The 19,246-nt window shown below is 33.7% G+C and overlaps 1 protein-coding gene across 1 annotated transcript; it reads right to left on the bottom strand.

Moving 5' to 3' along the window:
• Positions 1 to 368: 368 nt before the first annotated feature.
• On the bottom strand, positions 369 to 6,757 carry LOC113783550 (cell division control protein 6 homolog B). The gene is made up of 16 exons (XM_027329719.1): positions 6,458 to 6,757; positions 6,265 to 6,370; positions 5,810 to 6,030; positions 5,154 to 5,228; positions 4,964 to 5,073; positions 4,717 to 4,823; positions 4,557 to 4,616; positions 4,205 to 4,278; positions 3,806 to 3,856; positions 3,608 to 3,657; positions 2,982 to 3,093; positions 2,511 to 2,600; positions 1,386 to 1,448; positions 1,204 to 1,299; positions 1,004 to 1,093; positions 369 to 908 (listed from the first exon to the last, which is right to left on the bottom strand). The coding sequence occupies exons 1-16, from the start codon at positions 6,671 to 6,673 to the stop codon at positions 870 to 872; spliced, it is 1,560 nt and encodes a 519-aa protein (XP_027185520.1). The 5' UTR covers positions 6,674 to 6,757; the 3' UTR covers positions 369 to 869.
• Positions 6,758 to 19,246: the final 12,489 nt, after the last annotated feature.

The following is a 19,246-nucleotide window of genomic DNA, read 5'->3' on the forward strand; positions in this document are numbered from 1 at the left end:
CCAAAATACAGATTTCCTCTTCTGCTATCTATTTCCTAGAGTTCCATTTTACTACACTTTAAACTTTTGAGGCAAGGGATTCTTGGCAAGATGGAATTAGGAGAAATATCCAGGGCTCTAAAGTAAGCCTGCCTTTTGTTTGGCAAACAAAATGAGTGCCAGACAAATGATCCACTTTTAGGATTGTTATATCCGGTTGCGAGCACATTGCCGTATTAACAGGAATGGAGAAGTAGAGTAGGCAGATGAACTTGGCGAAGAAACAAACCGTATACCAGTTGAGAATTAGTAATTCTCCAACCTAAGTAGCATCATAATGAGACATAAGTCGGGAGACAAATATAAATATATAATAGCAACAGCTGAACTTCTGTTCACCATTTTTGTAAAGAATAAAAAAAATAGTTTATATGGTAATATTTGTCACAACCTTTCTTTTAGTGCAAAGTGGTTTTCAGTAACTTACAAGAAATTGCTCCTTTATGATCCTGTATTTGTTATGCCAAATTGTTAATGCAGGACCAGGCGAAACAAGAAACATGGAGATCCCCAATAGCAACTCTTTGAAGTATTGGTTGAAATCAAATCCTGTGCTGGTTCTTTTCTTCTAATCATAGCATCCAAGAGGTGCGACAGAATAGCCAGTACTTACAATGCTGAAGCTCTGGACTGCATCTGAAGTCCACACGGGAAAGAGCTGGAGTCATTCATTCACCAAATATCGTCTGCAACCAGTAGTGCCTTTTTAGATGGTTTTGCCTTGAATGAGTATTATAAACTCATTCCAAGTTTCAAGTTCTAGGAAGGTCCAAGGAATGAACTTGCAGGGAAAGTTGGCAAAACGAATCAGGTGTTTTCCTTGCTGCCTGTTACTGGTATTGAAGACAATTTCGGAAGAAACGAACTCCCTGTGCAAAAAACATAGTGTAAGTAAATGGCATCTGTTCCTTCAACAGAGAATTGAAGGCTGTAAAGGAATTACTCCCAAGAATTTTACCCATACCTGCAATGCAAAGTTAATGTCTGCCTCATCTATATTTAAGGTCACTCTTCTTAATTTATCTTCTCGTGATTGTCCCAGTTTAAGAAGACCCTGCATGTCCGACAATGTTACTCTATTTGTTTACGCAATCGCATCATTCCCGTGTTCTTTAACTGATTGCCCAGCAACAACTGAAAACCACTTGGTTTAGAATTTATTACCTGGTCTACAAGCACTCTGCACATGCTCGAAAGTTCCACAATTCCGGCCGGCGGGATTAAAGTTGATTTACAAACATCGTTATAACTTCTATTTAACTGTATAACGATACAGACGTTTTAGAATCAGACATCATACCAAGGATTTTACTGCTGATTTATTTCCCAATATCAAACACATTTACCTCGCATATTGTAGTATGCTTCTTCCCTCCGCGGTAAAGTTTAACAGCAGAGCAAAGAATAATCTACAAAAGAAAATACAAAAATATCTATTTAAAGAGGCCAATAATATGATATCTTGGTGCAAAAGTGACCATCAGATGTAGAAACTACTTCAGCACGGGAAATTGAATTATCAGAAAGCCATAATTTTAGATAACTTATGTCAGAATGACTAAAGAAACCTTTGCTTTTCCTATAAGACGGGATATCTGTCCACATATTAAGGAAAATGTCATCCCCATTCCTGATTCAGAAAGAGAGTTTGGAAGGCTGATCAATCAGTACACGTCGTTGTAAGAACACCCTGTTAAGTTCTCAACAGCAAAGACTACGTACAGCTAGCAGATGGTGACATAACAGAGTCATCCTAACACTAGTCACCAACATTAAGAATTAGATCTAATGAATTCTATGCAACCAACGAAGAAGGCCAATCGTTAGTAAATACTGCCCAGCTGAAAGTCCATAATAGCACAGCAGATGGTATGAAAAAGAAGAAAAATAAGACAAAGACAGGGAAACATAAAGCTTTGCAGAAAGTCCGCATTAGCAAAAGGAGCTGATATGAAAAAGAAGAAAAATAAGACAAATGGAGGGGGAAGATTAAGCTTTCTTGTCTAGCATCCTGAGAATCTAAAACCAACAAATACTATCTATGCCATGAATTGTGGACCCAAAAGGGAACCAGTACTTAACATTTATACAATTTGATGAGGCCATATGCTTTTCCCTTTGTTGCACTGTAAATTTCTTATTTTAGGGAACCTTAACTTGAGGCACCCTAACTGGCAATTCTCAGGAGCTACCACTTAAATCCCCATGGTCAAAAGTCTCTCGTACAAGCAAATATGCAGACTAGCTGGCATGGCTTTGCTTAGCCATCTATAGGAAGTAACAGTCAGCAACAACAATTGGCTAGCAAACTTTCTCAACTTAAACAAGGGCTACCTAAAACTGAGTTTAGCAACTTAGGAGTAGATTGAGTAACAGGGAATTGTAGGTTAAGGAGATTTTTTGCATCAAACGTCCAAAATTCATGGTATGAATTAGCAAAATTGTTCTAGAGAGACAAAGCCTGAAACTACCTGTTGATGTTGGGGAAGAGATTGTATAGTATCTACAACCGGGGATCTATATGCCTTTGATAAAGCAAGAGCCATATGATCAACTCTCACCTGTAATGACAAAATTTTGAAAATTAACACAAAATGCCTTCTACAACGAAAACAAAATGTGAAGTTTTCATGCTTTTAGAAGTTCAAAATAGCACATATAAAGGTCAAAATAGGATAATCTGAGAAGGGAAAGGGATTGTGTCTGAACAGTACGTAGGAACTCAACAAATTCTGAAACTGCCACATAATGAAAGATAAAGATTTGTAGGATCACAAACTTCAGAACTCTTTGCTATGACTTGTTAGCTACGAGATCCAAAACTGTGGGGGTGATGTTCTGATATTGGTGTTACGTATTTTTTTCCATTTAGTTATTTGAGTATCCCATATCAGTTTATCTAAATCTTAGCTTGAAATAGTAATGATGGTATCTTGACTTACAATTGTAGAATCTTGCTTTGCCAAAGTAGTGCCAAACCGTTCATCTACTCCTGACAGATTCAGGTAATCGACGGAGTCTCTTATCTCAGCTTCTAATATCTCAATTGCACTCCTATAACAAAAGATAATAAAATAAGCTTTTTTGCTTTCACATTTGAAAGAAATCTGAAAGGGTTTCTTTTCCTTTTAAAGGAACACATAAGTCTAGGATTTGAGTTAGGTATTCTTGCTTAGATACCAATCAGAATCATACATACATGAAAATGCACAAAGTAGTTCAGATCCAAAGATTTTTAACGTATCACCAAATTCATGACTAATCATTTGAGGCAACAAGAAAAACAGACTAGCCACTTGCTAAAGCGTTGCTAGCCCATGCATTTGCTAAAAAGTGATTATGTCTGATCTTCATTTTAATATCAATTAATGTGAAAATAAAGAACCGAGTTCATGTCATGACAACATGGACAAACAATGAGAAGGCTACGAGCATGACAATTAATTATCAATTGATACATGTATTGCCTTTCAACTGACTCCCTGTTCCCAACTATGGGGGTGTAATTCTGGATCAGGAAACAAAATTCCTATAAGCTTAAATAAATCTGAAGAATCCAATCACCAACCTGGAAACCCAAAGAGCCTTCCGAAGATCTCCAGATGCAGCAGCAACTCTCTGCACAATAAAATCCGTCAGATGATTTACAATTGAAAACTATGTTAAGTTGGAATGTTGCAGCACTGACATAGATCTTTAACAAAGTTATGGCAAGAGAAGAAGAGCAAAATACAACATTACAAGAACAGGGTGGTAAACTACTCACCCTAGCACAAAGTTCCAGTGCTTGTGGCTGAAAGACGACATAGGGAAGTGCCTGTTAACAAATTGAAGAAAGTGGTAGATGTACTCAGACAACTTTGGAGTAAGGATTTTGTCAAAAATAGATCAATAACATACAAAAGAATAACCCTGAGATCTAATTACAGGCTTTTCCTAGTCTTATTTACATTTAGACGTAAAGAGATGATCCAATAGAAGGTAATATTATCAAAATACATTTCATTGCCAGAGGGCTTAGATTAATGCAGATGAAATTTGAATTATAGGAAAGCAAGCCTAATGCTTAAGTGCAACTCTCATCGTCAGAAAGAAAAAGGGAAAGAAAAAAGAATTAAAAAAACTATTATTTGTTTTCAGAATATCAAGACATTAGACAAATTACCACTAATCTCTGTCGCAGAATTACAATGATCTCATCCTTGGAATAGGGTCGAAAAGTAATCACCATAGGCTTGCCTATTGGGAAAAAAAAAAGAGAAAATTACATGATAAACTTCAAAGTGCTCAAATAGACAGAGAGTAAAAGGACCAACACACCAAACGTTGGTCACACACAATGCAGCTAGCAGAAATTAGTTCGCATGATCTCTAAAACAATCAAAGTATTTCAGTTCTCATATCATATCTGATAGTGGAAGTATCATAATTGATGTGTGTGGATGAATGTTGCTCAATATACAGCGGTACAGAAAACACATCAAATCTATAAAGCGCTATCTTACAAGGGTACTCACAGTTCAGTGATTGCAATTTAGGAAGAAATTTATCAGCTAGATCAATAGCATTAGCAATTCCTGTCAAAGAAAGAGAAAAAAATCAAGTTCTCTTACGCACAAGTGTAATTGGATCAATCACAAATTAGACTTGATGTAAATAGATAAAGGAATACTCAACCTATTAAGATACATCTGGAAAATGGTAGTGTTGTGAGCAAAAAAAGATCATGAAGCACGGCCCTATCTTTTGTTATCAGATAATCCAACTCATCGGCAATTATCAACCTGTGGATGAATTAACTTAGTTAAAATACATTCACTATGAACTTAAATGGCAGAAATAATATTATGTGAATTAAAGAGTTGATTTCAAAACTAAGCAATCAAGTTGGTTGAACATTTATATGTCTGGAAAATTTTCTTACGTCATTTTCATCCCATTTGAATGCTGCTTCTGAGAATAATTGTTCTGAAGAGTCTTCAAAGGGGAAATAGAACCGCCTGATTTATTTTGCTGTGAACTTTTCCCAAGAATCTGCAAAGATTACCAATGTTTGAGCATAAGCAATTTAGGAAGCTACGTTTTTTATCAGGACAAGAACAGTATCAGTCTACCTTACTAAAAATTTCTGAAGTGTTTGCAAGAGAAGTACAATTGATAGATACTATATCTGGTGGCTGAAGTCCTGCCTGATTAAGCCACAAAAAAGCTCTCATAAGTTTCATCTTCATACAGTAAAAAAGCTATAATTAAAATGTTCACAAAATGGACTAATACATGATTACTTCCAATAAACAACTTGAGCTCTTTCTGAATCATACATCAACTGCCTTCCAGATTTTGACAAATTTTGTCAAGAATTATCTAATTATGTGTGAAGATAAAGCAAATTTACAGTATCACCGCTAACATAGTCATTGGAAATCCCATTCAACTAGGATTCTCATGGGCAATCCAGGGAACACAACAATAAAGCCTGTCATTAGTTTAGATCATGTCATTCTTTAACACTTCCATAAATTTTTAATCATGTATCTCAGCAATATGATGCCTTTTGCTGCTAGTTCTAGGCAAATTAGAATCTAAACTTCAAACGGCCATTAATGCAAGAGAATACATCAGCAAAAATCTATGTAAACAAGTGATTGGGATGATTATCACGAGCCAAGTGTAGAGAACATCTATGTTTAGCTGCAATTTTTATCTTGTACGATCTTATCTGTGAAGAAGAAATGCAATTTAGACAGACACAACATACCGTAACCCATACCTCTTTTGCCCATTCAACCAATGCCTCTTTAACTTTCTCCATCATTAGCGACTTTCCAGTCCCTGGACAACCACATACGTACATACTGCCTGAAGTTTCTAGCTCAATGCATCTTTGGCAGAACTCCAACATCCTAGTTCGCTCGTTTTCGCGGCACACTACAGTAGAAGGAGAAGTTGAAACATGCAATGCCTCCTTCACAGAACTCAATTGATCCACATCTATGTAAAAGAGTAATTGACACTTAATTTCATCAAAAAGAATTCCTCCACATTAAATGAAGAAAATACCAATCCGATGCCTCCACTTAATATACAATTAGGTTGTTTAATCACAATCCACTAGCACTATAACAGACATATGGCGTGACGAGATCCAAGGAAGATAATCAACTAAATTGAAACAGAAACAAAAGTTAATAATAGCAAAATCAAATCCGGGAGATATAAACTTGCCTGTAGGATTCCAGATCGGTTTATCCAGAAAACTATCGGATAACTTTTTCTTAACGGGTGATTTGCTCGACGTCACTACCTTTCCACGGGAAAATTTTTCATTGTCCTACGAGTCCATGTGAGAACAAATTTCAGCATCCGAAAGAGAAATAAGCTAATTAAATAAAGAATGAGAAAAATTTTTAGAGGTTACTTTGGAAGGACTATTAATCTTCGGACTGTCATTTGGACATCGGCGAGGTGATTTCCACTTCACCCGAGAACTCTGCGTCGGCGAAGGAACTGAAGAATCCGAACCATCTCGAGTAGCCGAATCAGATCTCAATTTACGCTTGTGAGGACTCGAATCTCCTAACTCAGCCTTGATGACGTCAACCGGAGATAACCTACGGCCAGCGAGGTTCGGCATTTTTTAGCTGTCAGTTTTCAACAAATTGGTTAATCAATTTACTATTATTCAATGAAGCCGGGGAGGATGTTGTCGTCCTGCCGGAGCTTGGGGGCGTGCAAAATATGAGTTAGAGTGAACTGCGAAGGGTATGAGTTGAGCTCCAATATGCAGAAAAAAACAAGGCGCATATATGCGTCGTGTGTGCTTTCGCGGGAACGTGTAATTTAGCGGGAAAGAATTAACCGGAGCTACTGCATTTCCCGCCATGTTTTGGGCACAGGCCCGATACTTAAAAATTGCCTGTAGGTATCTTGCTATTTGAATAATAGTAGTAAATAGTAGTACTTGTGTAGGCTTCTCTACTAGTTTTAAAGGGGCCAAAAATATTAGGAAAAATTGTTCAAAACGTACCTCACATTTGGTAAAATAATTTTTTTCGTTTATTATTTTTAAATATTAATTTTATATTCCTTACAAATTCACATTGATCAATTTTGGTCCCTATTTAAATTTTCGATTAGTTTTTTGTTAAAATCTACCACTTGTCTTGCATATGATCATTTTTCAAGGATAAAATTGTTAAACACATTTCATATTATGTGAAATTTGATTTGACAAATTTGCCCCTAAAAAATGATCATGTGCAAGGCATTTGGTGAATTATGGCCAAAAACTAGTCGAAAACCTAGGTAAGGACCAAATTTGATCAATATAAATTTGTAAGGAATTTAAAATTATATTTTTAAAAGTGAAGAATAAAAAAAATATTTTACAAAATATGAGGGACGGTTTGAACAATTTTTCCAAATTATTAATTAACAAACACTTGTATGGGCTTGGTTTGCATATCCATCAGTTGTATAAAAAGTCTCATTGGAACAGACCGCTTGGAGATAAGCCCGCTTGAGCCAACAAATTTGGACCACTCCTCATATTTAACCGGGTCGTGTAAAACCTAATCCCACATCATTTTAATTGTAAGTCGAGTTTAAACGTCATTGGTTCGTTGCCTCGAATAATTTTATATGTAAGTGTATATATTATAACTATAATAATGTATAGAATTTATAACTATATGCATTTTGATATAAGAAATTTGTGTAATAATAATACATATTTAATATACATTATATTTAATTATTGTGAATTCGGCCAGAGGGCCCAATAGCTGAATATGAATATCATATTTTAAGCCTGCAACCCAAGCTTTAAAAGCCCAAAAATCTTTTCTTTTTTTTGAATAAGAGGGAGCGAGCCTACGCAGCTTTTTATTTTCCCGCAAGCGTTGAAAGTGAAAGGTAATCATGAATTACAACAAAAACAGTTTTCTTCCAAATTTTTCCAATATCTTTAGGCAGTGTTAAACCTAAACTTTCTGGAGATCAAACCACAAGTCGAGTACGAACCAAACTATGCCACAAGCCTATAAGCGTCGAGAACCAAGCTCGAGAGGGTAATGAATAATGAGATTATCCACAGCTGGTCTGGTTCTACTCCAGTGCCACAAAATATATACCATCTCCGTCTCATAAAATTTGTCGTCGTTGGATAATTTATGTATAATACTACTATTAGTAGGAAATTTTTTTCTTATATCCTTAGTAGATGGCAAGCTTTTAATTTGATGTATTGATAATTGTAAAAAAATAAGCATTGAGTCACATGAAGTGTAAAGATAAAATTTTATTAAAAAAAAGAAGAGTTGATATTTTTAATGATGACAATTAATTTAGAACAAGAAAAGATGCCAAATATGATAAATTTTATAGGACTTTTTTGTTTTCTTTCTGGGAGGGGGAGGGGACGGGAACTAAAATTGGACATTATTATGGTTGAGTTGTGGCCAATAGCCTCTTGGGCTCTTGGTACCACAAAGACATTTACCAAGACATGACATAAATGTTTTGATGGGGTGAATCCTTGACCTCCTATCTTACTATTTAATTATGATTTTTTTCAATCGAAATATTCGGTCGACTCTCGCTTTCCTTAGACCCTACTAGAGTAGATTATACAAATATTATTGTCGCGATAAAAAATAAATAAAATCGAGTTGTTACCTTCCATGTCCTCCAGTCGTTCCATTCGAAAGATTGATACACAGTTATCAAATGCCGTGCGTCGCCCACAAAAGCCGAATAGCAACAACTCAATCATAATAACGTCCAATTTTCATCCCGTCGAAATACAGTTGGATTTATATGGACATGAATGGATCTGGTCCGCTAACTAAAACTTCATTGGTGTGGGAACAATGGAATTTTCAACATGGCCCGGTTGAAAATGACCCGCAATTGAATGTTGAAAACGATATGGATGCTCGAGAGCCTCAGATATTTTACATGTCAAATTACCATAGTGTCCTTGTCTTGGCAGAATATTAATTTCCAACCAGAAAAATAATTTGGAATATTTAAATGTTATTTGCATTGTGCACATTTTTTGTGTTTCCAACCAAATAAACAATTTCCAAATGTTTATATCAAATACGAAATCTCAAAATCAGATGGACATAAGGGAACACTAAAGTGGCGTTTGGTAAAAGGGTATCGGAATGAAGGAATTGAATAAACTCCATAATTATTATTTTAAATATAATAATATATAATAATAACTATATCTAATTAATATGCATTATATTTATATAAAATATTAGTACAATTAATATTTATATATTATATTATATAATTATATATTTATATTATAACATTCGTATAATTATAATTAATTATATAAATAATATTTAATTTAATTAGTTACAAAATTATAATAATGATATTATTATATTATTATATTATATATTATAATTATTTAGTTAAATATAATTATACTTATATAATATATATTATAAATTTATTAATATATAATATTAATAAATTTATAATATATATGTATATTTATAAATGTATATTATAGTGCATATAATTATAATATATACATGTATGTAATATTAATAAGTTATATAATTATTATTTTAAATATAATAATATATAATAATAACTATATTTAATATGTAATATATATTATATTTATATAATTAATATTTGTATATATTATATAATTATGATTATATATTTATATTATAACATTTGTATACTTATATTTAATTATATATAATATTTAATTTAATTAGTTACAAACTTATAATAACAATATTATTAGTTATATGTATTATATAATGTATATTAATTTATGTAATATAATTAATATTATCAATTATACTAATAATTATACATGTTTACTAATAGAAATTTTTATTCAGTTAGACTAAATTTACTAATACATTTATATTAATGTATTTAATTAGTGAAAATTTCTTATATCCCATTTACAAAGAGCCATTAACTATCATTTACGATGTAGTTTATAATATATTTATTATATTCTATTTCGAAAGAGTCGACGAACCAAACATCAATTATAATAATGATACACATTCCAGGTACTTGAACCAAACAAATGTATTGGAATGAATGACTTCATTCCAAACCCAAGATATCCGATTCCGAATCCAAATCCGATTCCGATGTGCGAACCAAACGCCACCTAATAATGCAAGAAAGAAACAGTTGCTTGATCATTTATTTGGTTCGGGAGTGAGTTAAATTGAATAAAACAAAAATCGATCATTATTTGTATGAGAACTACAGTTTAATATTCAGATAACTACGGCTCCATTTGGATTAGCTGTTTTGGGGTGTTTTTGCAAAAATTTTACTGTAGTAATGTATATGAAAGTTTTTTACTATAAAATTTTTTTAAAATATTTGACATATTGTATGAATGAGATTTTTTTGAGTTATTGTATATTATTGTAACATTGTATTTGAAAATTTTTTTTTTGGAAAAATGACTAATCCAAACGGAAGTTCAAATATCACTAGTGTACGATTGTACATACACGGCACGCGGTGTGGGTGTTAGCAGCTTGTTCCCCCGTTATACAGAGAATTTCATGTTATTGTTGTTAAGAGATGAAGAGAACCATGTTAAAGCGTACGTCTCCAACTATTGTATATGATCGTTTTATTGTATTTTCCTCTAAGAATAGGTCAACTTAAAGCAATAAGGTAATTTTTAAAAAAATGTATGGTAATTTGCATATAGTAGGAAACAAAAGAGTTAGATGTGAAATGGTTGTGTTCAGAAAAAATTTATATGGCGGATGGGAAAGGAAAATTTTTGTGATTTTTAAAATGGATAAAATTGACATTTCACCCTAATTAACTAATAAAAATATAGAGGAATATATGTAATTTTATTATTACAAATATATAAATTCGAACTAGTTTAATGAGTTAACTATCAGACTATCGATAAACTCGACTCGATTAATCCCGCTCACAAGTCAATTCAAGCTTTATATTGATCGAATTCGAATTGAGATTTAACCAAACCTGCTCACAAGTTACCTGTCGACATTTTCTCATATGCTGCCTATCATCCAAGTCTAGACGATTCTTCAATCTCTCGATTACCGATTATCAATCTAGCTTTTCATGGAGAATAGTTCTTGTAATGCATTTTCATAAATTGCCCACCAATTCTTTCTGATGCATGCACACACTCATAATGAGAGGAAAGGGAAAATATCAAATACCAAAGACAGGAGGAGGCTGAAAGGTGATGTCTCCGCCTGACATGTCTAAAAATAAATTTTCTACATGCTCTCGAACAAAACATCTTTTAATTCAACTTAAGTGATTTTCAATGAATAATGGTGCAGGGCTGATTTTAAAAAAGTATATATTATTGAGGGCTATAAAAGTACACATACCTTGGTTTACCACTAATTACCTTAACAAATGATTTGTAATGACATAAAATCCTTTTCACCGTTCAAGCCTAGGAATTTCTAACAATAATTAATGTGTTGTAGACAAATTTTATCTGGTGAACATTACACATGCAAAAAATGAAAAATCTGGGGGGCTTTTTTGTTATTTGCATTGCTACCTCTAGACTCTGGAGTCTAGACCTGCACCGCCAAACTGTACAAGTCCAGCTATTCATTTCACCCTGCTGATTCTTTATGTTCCTCTCCTCGTTGCTGAGTAGGTATTTCCGAGCAATTAATCATCAACAGTCTGCATGTAAAGATTGGTCCATTTGCATCAGGATAATTCACTGTTACAGTGAATCGAACACTCTGCAACCATGCACGGCAACTTGTGAAACGTTCTACTTGTTTCTCCTATCTTTTTTGGTGACCGAGGCAGGAAACGATACGTGTAAGTTGATAATAATTGAAATGTGCATCCATGTTATAAAACTAATCAGAACCTTCAGCTTCAATTACAAAATATGAACATCTCACGTGAAAAATATCATGCAACATCAACCCAGAATGTTCTACATGTCACCCAACTGCAGCATTTTCGGAGTACAGTCAATCAATCATCATCATCATCTGCCTTTGTGACTGAACTGCTTTTTTTTGTCCAGCGTAACTACTATTCACAATACTTATCTCCCTGATTATATGAACGTGATCCCGCATCTTATGTCAAATTTTATCCTTCTGAAACTTTCATCCAGACAATTCAGGCTTTGATCTAAAACCACTCTTATATGAACAGCGGGGTAATTCTTGGGTAGGGCAGCTGTTATGCAGTTAGGCATCATCTTGCCATTGATCGCAATTTCCATGTACGAGCAAGCAAAGTGATCATCATGAAGAAACCATACTACAAAAAATATTTTTATTTTTTTTTTACATGCGACGTGACAGATTATTTATTAAGAAATCGAAGGTCTGACCTTGATTAATAACGTACGAACGTGCTCATGCATTTTCCGGTAGCTATATAATATTATGTTGTTGGGCAGATGAACTGTGCGTGTTTAGGTACCCCCTAACAAAAAATGTGTGTAGGGGAGGTCTTAAACTCGTAACTCGATGCATCACACAGGGGGTGCGAAACCAAGTCTAATTTATGCCCCCCATGTCATGGACAAAGGGGAAAATTAAGTTGATAGACAACATAGTTATCTCAGTTAAGTGGGGATGCTATACTTTTAGTGCTATACTTTTATCTTCTTCTCTGAATCATTACTCATGCTTTTATCTTCTTTTCTTAATCATTACTCATTTGTCCGGACAATTATCACCTCGTTTTAAATGTTCTAGTTGCTGTGCATTCTGATCTTGGACCGTGAGAATTTTTTTTTTTTTTATATATATAGAAAAGGTCATTTCATTCACACAAATCTGCACTAATGGCTAAAAATATATCAAACAAACATGACACAGATACATATAGATATGAAATTAATAGATATAACAGATCTAAAAAAATAATACAAATAAAGATAATATTGATGCTCTTATGTATCTTCCATCCGGATGAATCCCCATAACATATATGCTGACAATCAGATCTGAGTAAAACTGGTTCAAGCCCAAAAAGATTTTGATTTGATAATAATGAAAAAATTACAAATTTGAGAAACTAGATTCTAAATCCACAAAATCTCAAATTTCACAAACATAAAAACCTAAAAAACTCTCACAAGGAAAAATCTAGAAAAAAATAAAACTCTCACTAGAATAATTTAGAAGAGAAAAAGCTCTCACTAGGAGATCCTAGGAGAGACGAATCACTCGTTAAGAAATCTTATGAGAGAATTTATTCAAATAAAAAAAACTAAAAATTATAAAAGAGTACTTCCTCCTATAGGGAAAGACCAGATTTGGTCTCTCCCCCCACGAGAGGGATGAAAGGGAGAGAAGGGAGAAAAGAGTTCTACGGAAGGACCATTGCTTTCTTTGGACCGTGAGAATTAATTATTGTTTAGAGTCAACATCAGATTAGAATAGATAAGGATAAGAGCATTAAGCTAAACGATAGCCCGTCAGGCATCTTGGTATAGACAGGAGTATGCTCTCGAGTTGTCCTTTTTTCTTTCCATGACTGAGATCAATTCATTAAACTTGTTTTAGGTGCCATGGCCCCTCCCAATTTTAAGCTTGGGTAAATTCAATCAACTCATGATCATACAAAACAGAGAAAATCCCGTGATGGCCAAAACAAAATCTGGAATTTCCCTTGATGACTGTAATCTCCATTGGTTATCATCAATAAGAAACCACATTTGCTCCAAAAAAAAATAAAAATTAAGACATACCGTAAATTTTCTCTAAACATTCTATTACGACTCTTTTTTTTTTTTTCCTCCCTCATTGAAATGGAACTCATTGTTCGTGCCTAATGTCAAATTTTGATGGAAACCATGCTCCTGAATCTTCATACAATACAAAATGAGTCATTATTCAAGAAGCCAAAAATCGACAGGACAGGATATCAGGAGTAAACCAATTAGAGAATGGAGTTGCTCTTAAAAAAAATTATCACGGCCCAAGAACATCCGATTGCCGCTGCAGTCACCATCACTGTTCACTTCCTGCTTACCTCCCATGATAGCAACAAAACCAAGTTGGGTTGGCCCCTTCTTACAGCTTAGCATTTTCTGAGCCCCGAATTTGGACCGTCGGTTTCTCACCCCCAGCACCAACTAGGTATTCTTTTTAATTGTTGTTTCATAAAATTCATGATTTGATCACCCAATAGTTGGCTTTATTTTGGTATGAACGGCTCCAAATTTCTTTTAGTGTGAGAAAGGAAAAGTTCTCCCATTAAAAATTGATTGTTGATGTCTTTTCGGCGGAAAAAGGCTCCAAATTTCGATTATAAGAGAAGTATTTCCGTTCAAAAATTCAGTGTTGATGTCTTTTCTTCATGAGTTGTTACCAGTGGTGAAGATATTGAAAAATAATAGAACACCAGAACGGACGGATGCACATTATTATTTAACAGAAGATAAGCAATATCAATCAAGCACCCGAGTTGCGAAGATATTGTAAAATATTCAAACTCCAGATTGGACGAAAGCGCATTATTTTACAGAAGAGAAGATAAGCAATCGAGCACCCTTTTGAAAGCACAAGAAACACCACAATAATTTATTTATTGTATTAAACCATCAACAACATAGTGATCACGTGGTATTTCCAGAGCTCAAAAATTTGCATCTTGATTAGTGATTTGTCTGGAACTTTAAGGCCGGCCTTCTTTGGATTACTACTTTTTTACACCAAAAAAAAATCTCAAAACTAAAAAAAAAAAAAAAAAATGTAATTGACCCAAACGGGTTCATTAGAATTTTTATGCCATATGCAAGTACCTTTTTTTTTTTTTTTTTTTTTTGTCGACACAGGGGTGTCCGGGTCAATCCTTACCCATATATATAAAATTTTCCTTAATATCAGACTAGGGCCTTGTTTTTAGCCTCACGTATAACAAGCAGATCCAGAAATTTCATAAATAACGACGATCGTAAAATATGGAAGCAAATAAATGTTTAATCGCCCGGCCGCTGTATAACAGCTTTGAGTTATGTAAACGAAATTAATTGCTAATTACCATATAATAGAAGCAGAGAAGATCTCGTTCAGTTGCTTTCCAAGTGGATGACGTTGGATGGTTCATTCTTGTCGAATACTCTTAGCTATAGAACGCCCTCCATTCTCGTTGATTTCTTCTGTGCTGAAAAGATGCATGAACAAAACTGTTGAAAAAAAATATTTTCAAAAACTGCCTTGTTTGGATTGCCATTTTTTTCAACAAAAAAAAAAAAAATTTACATTTTTCAATCACTCTTTTACTTGATATGCACTACATCGTTACGATTCATTTTTCTGCAGAATTTTTAGAAAATAGCAACCCAAATGTGTTTGGCTGAACTCGATGTTCAAAAACTTCACGTACAAGTTTGGCCGCATGGGCTACAGTGAAAAGTTTGTTGATTTGTGGTGATTTTTTCCCACCAAATAAAAAGTGATGAAGTTGTAAAATAGTTGAAAATCGTTTGGGAAAATATCGCCGTGATGTTCACATTGACCTCTCCTTCGTTCTATAAAACTCTAAAAGCAGTTCCAGTGGCATTGTTGCTTGAGTTCGCTTTAACAGACCAATAAGAGAATGAATCTCACCTTGAATTAATGACCTGATACATCGTTCAGTTCAGCCGCCGTGAATCTACACCCAAAAAACCTTCCTCATACATTAATATTATTATTGTTGTCATCTGTTATCGACGGCCGAATTTACTCATTTTACGGTTGAGGATACGAATTGGGATTTCCTGAAAACATAGCAACAATTCCCCGATGTAGTAGTAGCGCAACATATCTAGACAAGAAATATGAAATGCTATTCTGAACAAATTAATGCTTGCGTATTACTCTTCGGCATCTCTAATTTCAGGTTAAATGAACAAGGGATGAATTTTTTTTTTTTTTTTCACTAGTTTATGCTTCACGTAAGATGTTTCTACCTACCAGTGCCATGAATGGAAATCCTCTGCTGTTGAACGAGTAGAGCTATCAACAAATATTCTACGGAATCAAATTGGAAAAAGCAGTTATTATCATCCTGAATGGGAAGCACCCCAAATAAGCACACGGCTGTTATGTGCCTCGCAATGACTATTTCAGCCAGAGGTTGGAGATTCTTTACAAGTTGTCGATAACTATATGTGAATATCTCCAAATCCGATCTGCTTCCAATTAAGATATGAGAATAACGTCAAGTCCCATAGTAATATTGACATATTGTTCAAAATTCTGCTTCGTTTGGATTATCTGTTTTTTATGGTGTTTTTGAAATATTTTACTGTAACAGTACAGGTGAAAAACTTTCACTGTAAATGAAGTTATTTTTTAAACTCTTTTTTTTTTGTATTTTTTAGATTATTTTTTATGTTTTTGTTTGTGTATTGCTATAACAGTAAATATGAAAATCTTGTTTTTCAGAAAATATCAATTCAAACGCATATCAAAGGTAATATGGCTAATTGCCTATTGCCAATTCAGTCTCGCAAGCACCATAAGTAAGTACTAGTACAACATATATATCTTTCTTCTTTAACCCCAAAAAAAAAAAAAAACTTAAAAGACTTATTTGGAATAACACTTGAAGTCATTTAACCGCACAAAACCGGGAAATAGAGAAATGAAAGGAGATTGGAAATATTACCTAATAAAAATGTCAAATCCTGAACAAAAGAAGCAAGTTTTCTTGTATGATTTATGAAAATAAACATTTTTTGGTGAACCATTTTCTTTTGGAACATGGAGGGGTAATTGTGTGGTTGGGGTGCGGGGGACGTTGAAGTGGAACTCGATATCGATCGGTTTGCATATGAGTGGTTTGTACACTTTAAGAAAAGGAACGCTAGCTGATGAATTAATTGGACACTCTTGTCAAATTGCATTTCAATAGTGCAGTAAAAATCTTACTCCACTTGCAATCGTGCAAATACTAGACTGTTTTTGGATTACTTGTATAAATTTATTTATTTTATCATAAATATATTTTTTAAAATCATCTCGAATAATTTACCATTCAAACAGAATCGCGTAGCATTGACTCTCTCTCAAGTCTCATCAAACGAATCCAACCAAAATTGTTCACACCATATTTTATTCTTGTTTTGCGGTAAAAAATTAACCTAGCGTTCCAGTTAAAATTAATCACTTAATTGGTATGTGGAGTGGAACCATTGGCAAACGATGCCACCTTAGAGTCACATGATTGATTTCTTGTTTTAGTGAAAAAGTGTCAAAAGGCACTTCTTTAAGTCTCAACCACCAAGTTGGCCTTCCTGGTATATACTCATCCATGTGCGGAGCAGCACAAATGGTAACGACGATTAATCTCGAGTTATACATGTAATTATTCTAATTTTCCTTAAATTACCAAATGAGCAATCAAACTTTTCACTTGTAACCTTTTTTTTTTTTCAAAGAAAATAAAGAGTTTGAAAATATCTCCTCAAAAAAATTTATTCTTCAATGTCCCAATTCTGAAGTACCCCAATAAATGTGGGAACTATTTGAACAAAAAAATATATTGTAGAAATTAAGACAATTTAATTAATTGTAGAACCGTGGGAGAACAATAACAAGACCGACTAATCCCCCTACGATCCGGGAGAGGAGGTCCCACTCCACACCACGGTAATAACGGGACTCGAACCCTGATCGAAGTCTGGTAGGTTGCCATACCCTAACTATGGGAGCGAACCGTCTGAACTGCTCCGCGGGGCAGTTGTTAGACTGTTTAGTGAAGGAAAAAATGTATAAGTAAAAGAGTTCCCATTAAATGAGGTCGGTGTGAACACGTGGCACATGCTCAATGCCCAGATAAGATCTAAAATCCCGTGAACTTTGCCGCGTCAGACTCAGTAGTCTTTGCATCCTCTCACAACTTGGCATCTGACTCGGACTACCAAAAACCAAACTCGTACTCCCATAAATTCACGATTAATAATACTCTGTTATTTTTTTTAAGCCCAAAACTTATAGTACTTAACTTCTATAAACACATCGTCAAAACAATAAAAAAAAACCTTCTATAAATACAAAACCTATGAATGTGACCCAAAGTTAAATTTGTTACTGTTAGGCCCTCAATTTCAATTTCCTTCACATTTCTAAACTTGGATCATAGCTTGTGTGATTCACTAAATTTCGAGAAAGTACTCAGGCAAATTCATAATAATATGCTAGGGAGGCAGTTTTTCATGAATCCATGACATGCCTTAAATAAAAAAAAAAAGAAAGAAACAAAATTCCCTAAGTTGAAATTTTTAGCCTTTTAAATCCATTTGGTTGGTTGTAAAATATTTCCAAACAAATAAAATTTTATTTGCAATTATTTTGTTGGTTGGATGGCAACTTGACGATTTATCCAAAAATAGTTTTGTGATTTTTGATTTTTCAAATTATCAGTACATGTTTGAAAAATGTAGTGGAAAAATTTGAACAAGCAATAATTAATGTTTGTGAACAAGATAGATTGAGAATCACTTATGTTAAGAGTGACTTATAGTCAATTTAACCATTATAGAGAGACACTAAATACAAGCTGGAGCTAAAATTAAGCCCATTTAATAAATGTTACAAAAATTTGTACAAGTCACCTAGCACCCTTTCTCACTGGTTTCAAAAATAATTTACACTCAGTGTAGTTGTAAGTAGTTATTTTCACCATTCAACCGTTTGAATTGCTATTTTCTAAAATATTTACAGAAAAATATATTGTAACAATTAAATGTATTAAAAATATATATTCACAAAAAAAGTAAAAATTTTTGGGAAAAAATGGCATTCCAAACAAGAATATTTAAAAAAAAATATTTTTTTTTTAGGGGTTAAAGTGAGATGCTGAGATGTCTGTTCTACTTATAGAGTATGCACACATAGAATGAATCCAAAAGCCATTCCTCTTCATACGTATTGGTACACTACTGTACAGAATCGCACACAGTATAGAATCTATAGATTCAGATCCGAATACATTCTCATTCACGCACTCTTGGATTCATCGTAAGTGCCACTACTGGTATTTCGAAATATTTATTATTCACCGCCTGGAGTTGGAGGACAAGTTGAGATTTTTTTATCGAACCCCAAAAAGCTATTTCCCTTTTCTTCCATTTTTAAGCAATTGTAATAATATATATATATATATATACATAGATATACACACACACAAATAGTGGTAGTGGTAGTAGTATATAAATAAG

This window comes from Coffea eugenioides, chromosome 1 (assembly GCF_003713205.1).
Source record: "Coffea eugenioides isolate CCC68of chromosome 1, Ceug_1.0, whole genome shotgun sequence".
In the NCBI taxonomy this organism is placed as follows: domain Eukaryota; kingdom Viridiplantae; phylum Streptophyta; class Magnoliopsida; order Gentianales; family Rubiaceae; genus Coffea; species Coffea eugenioides.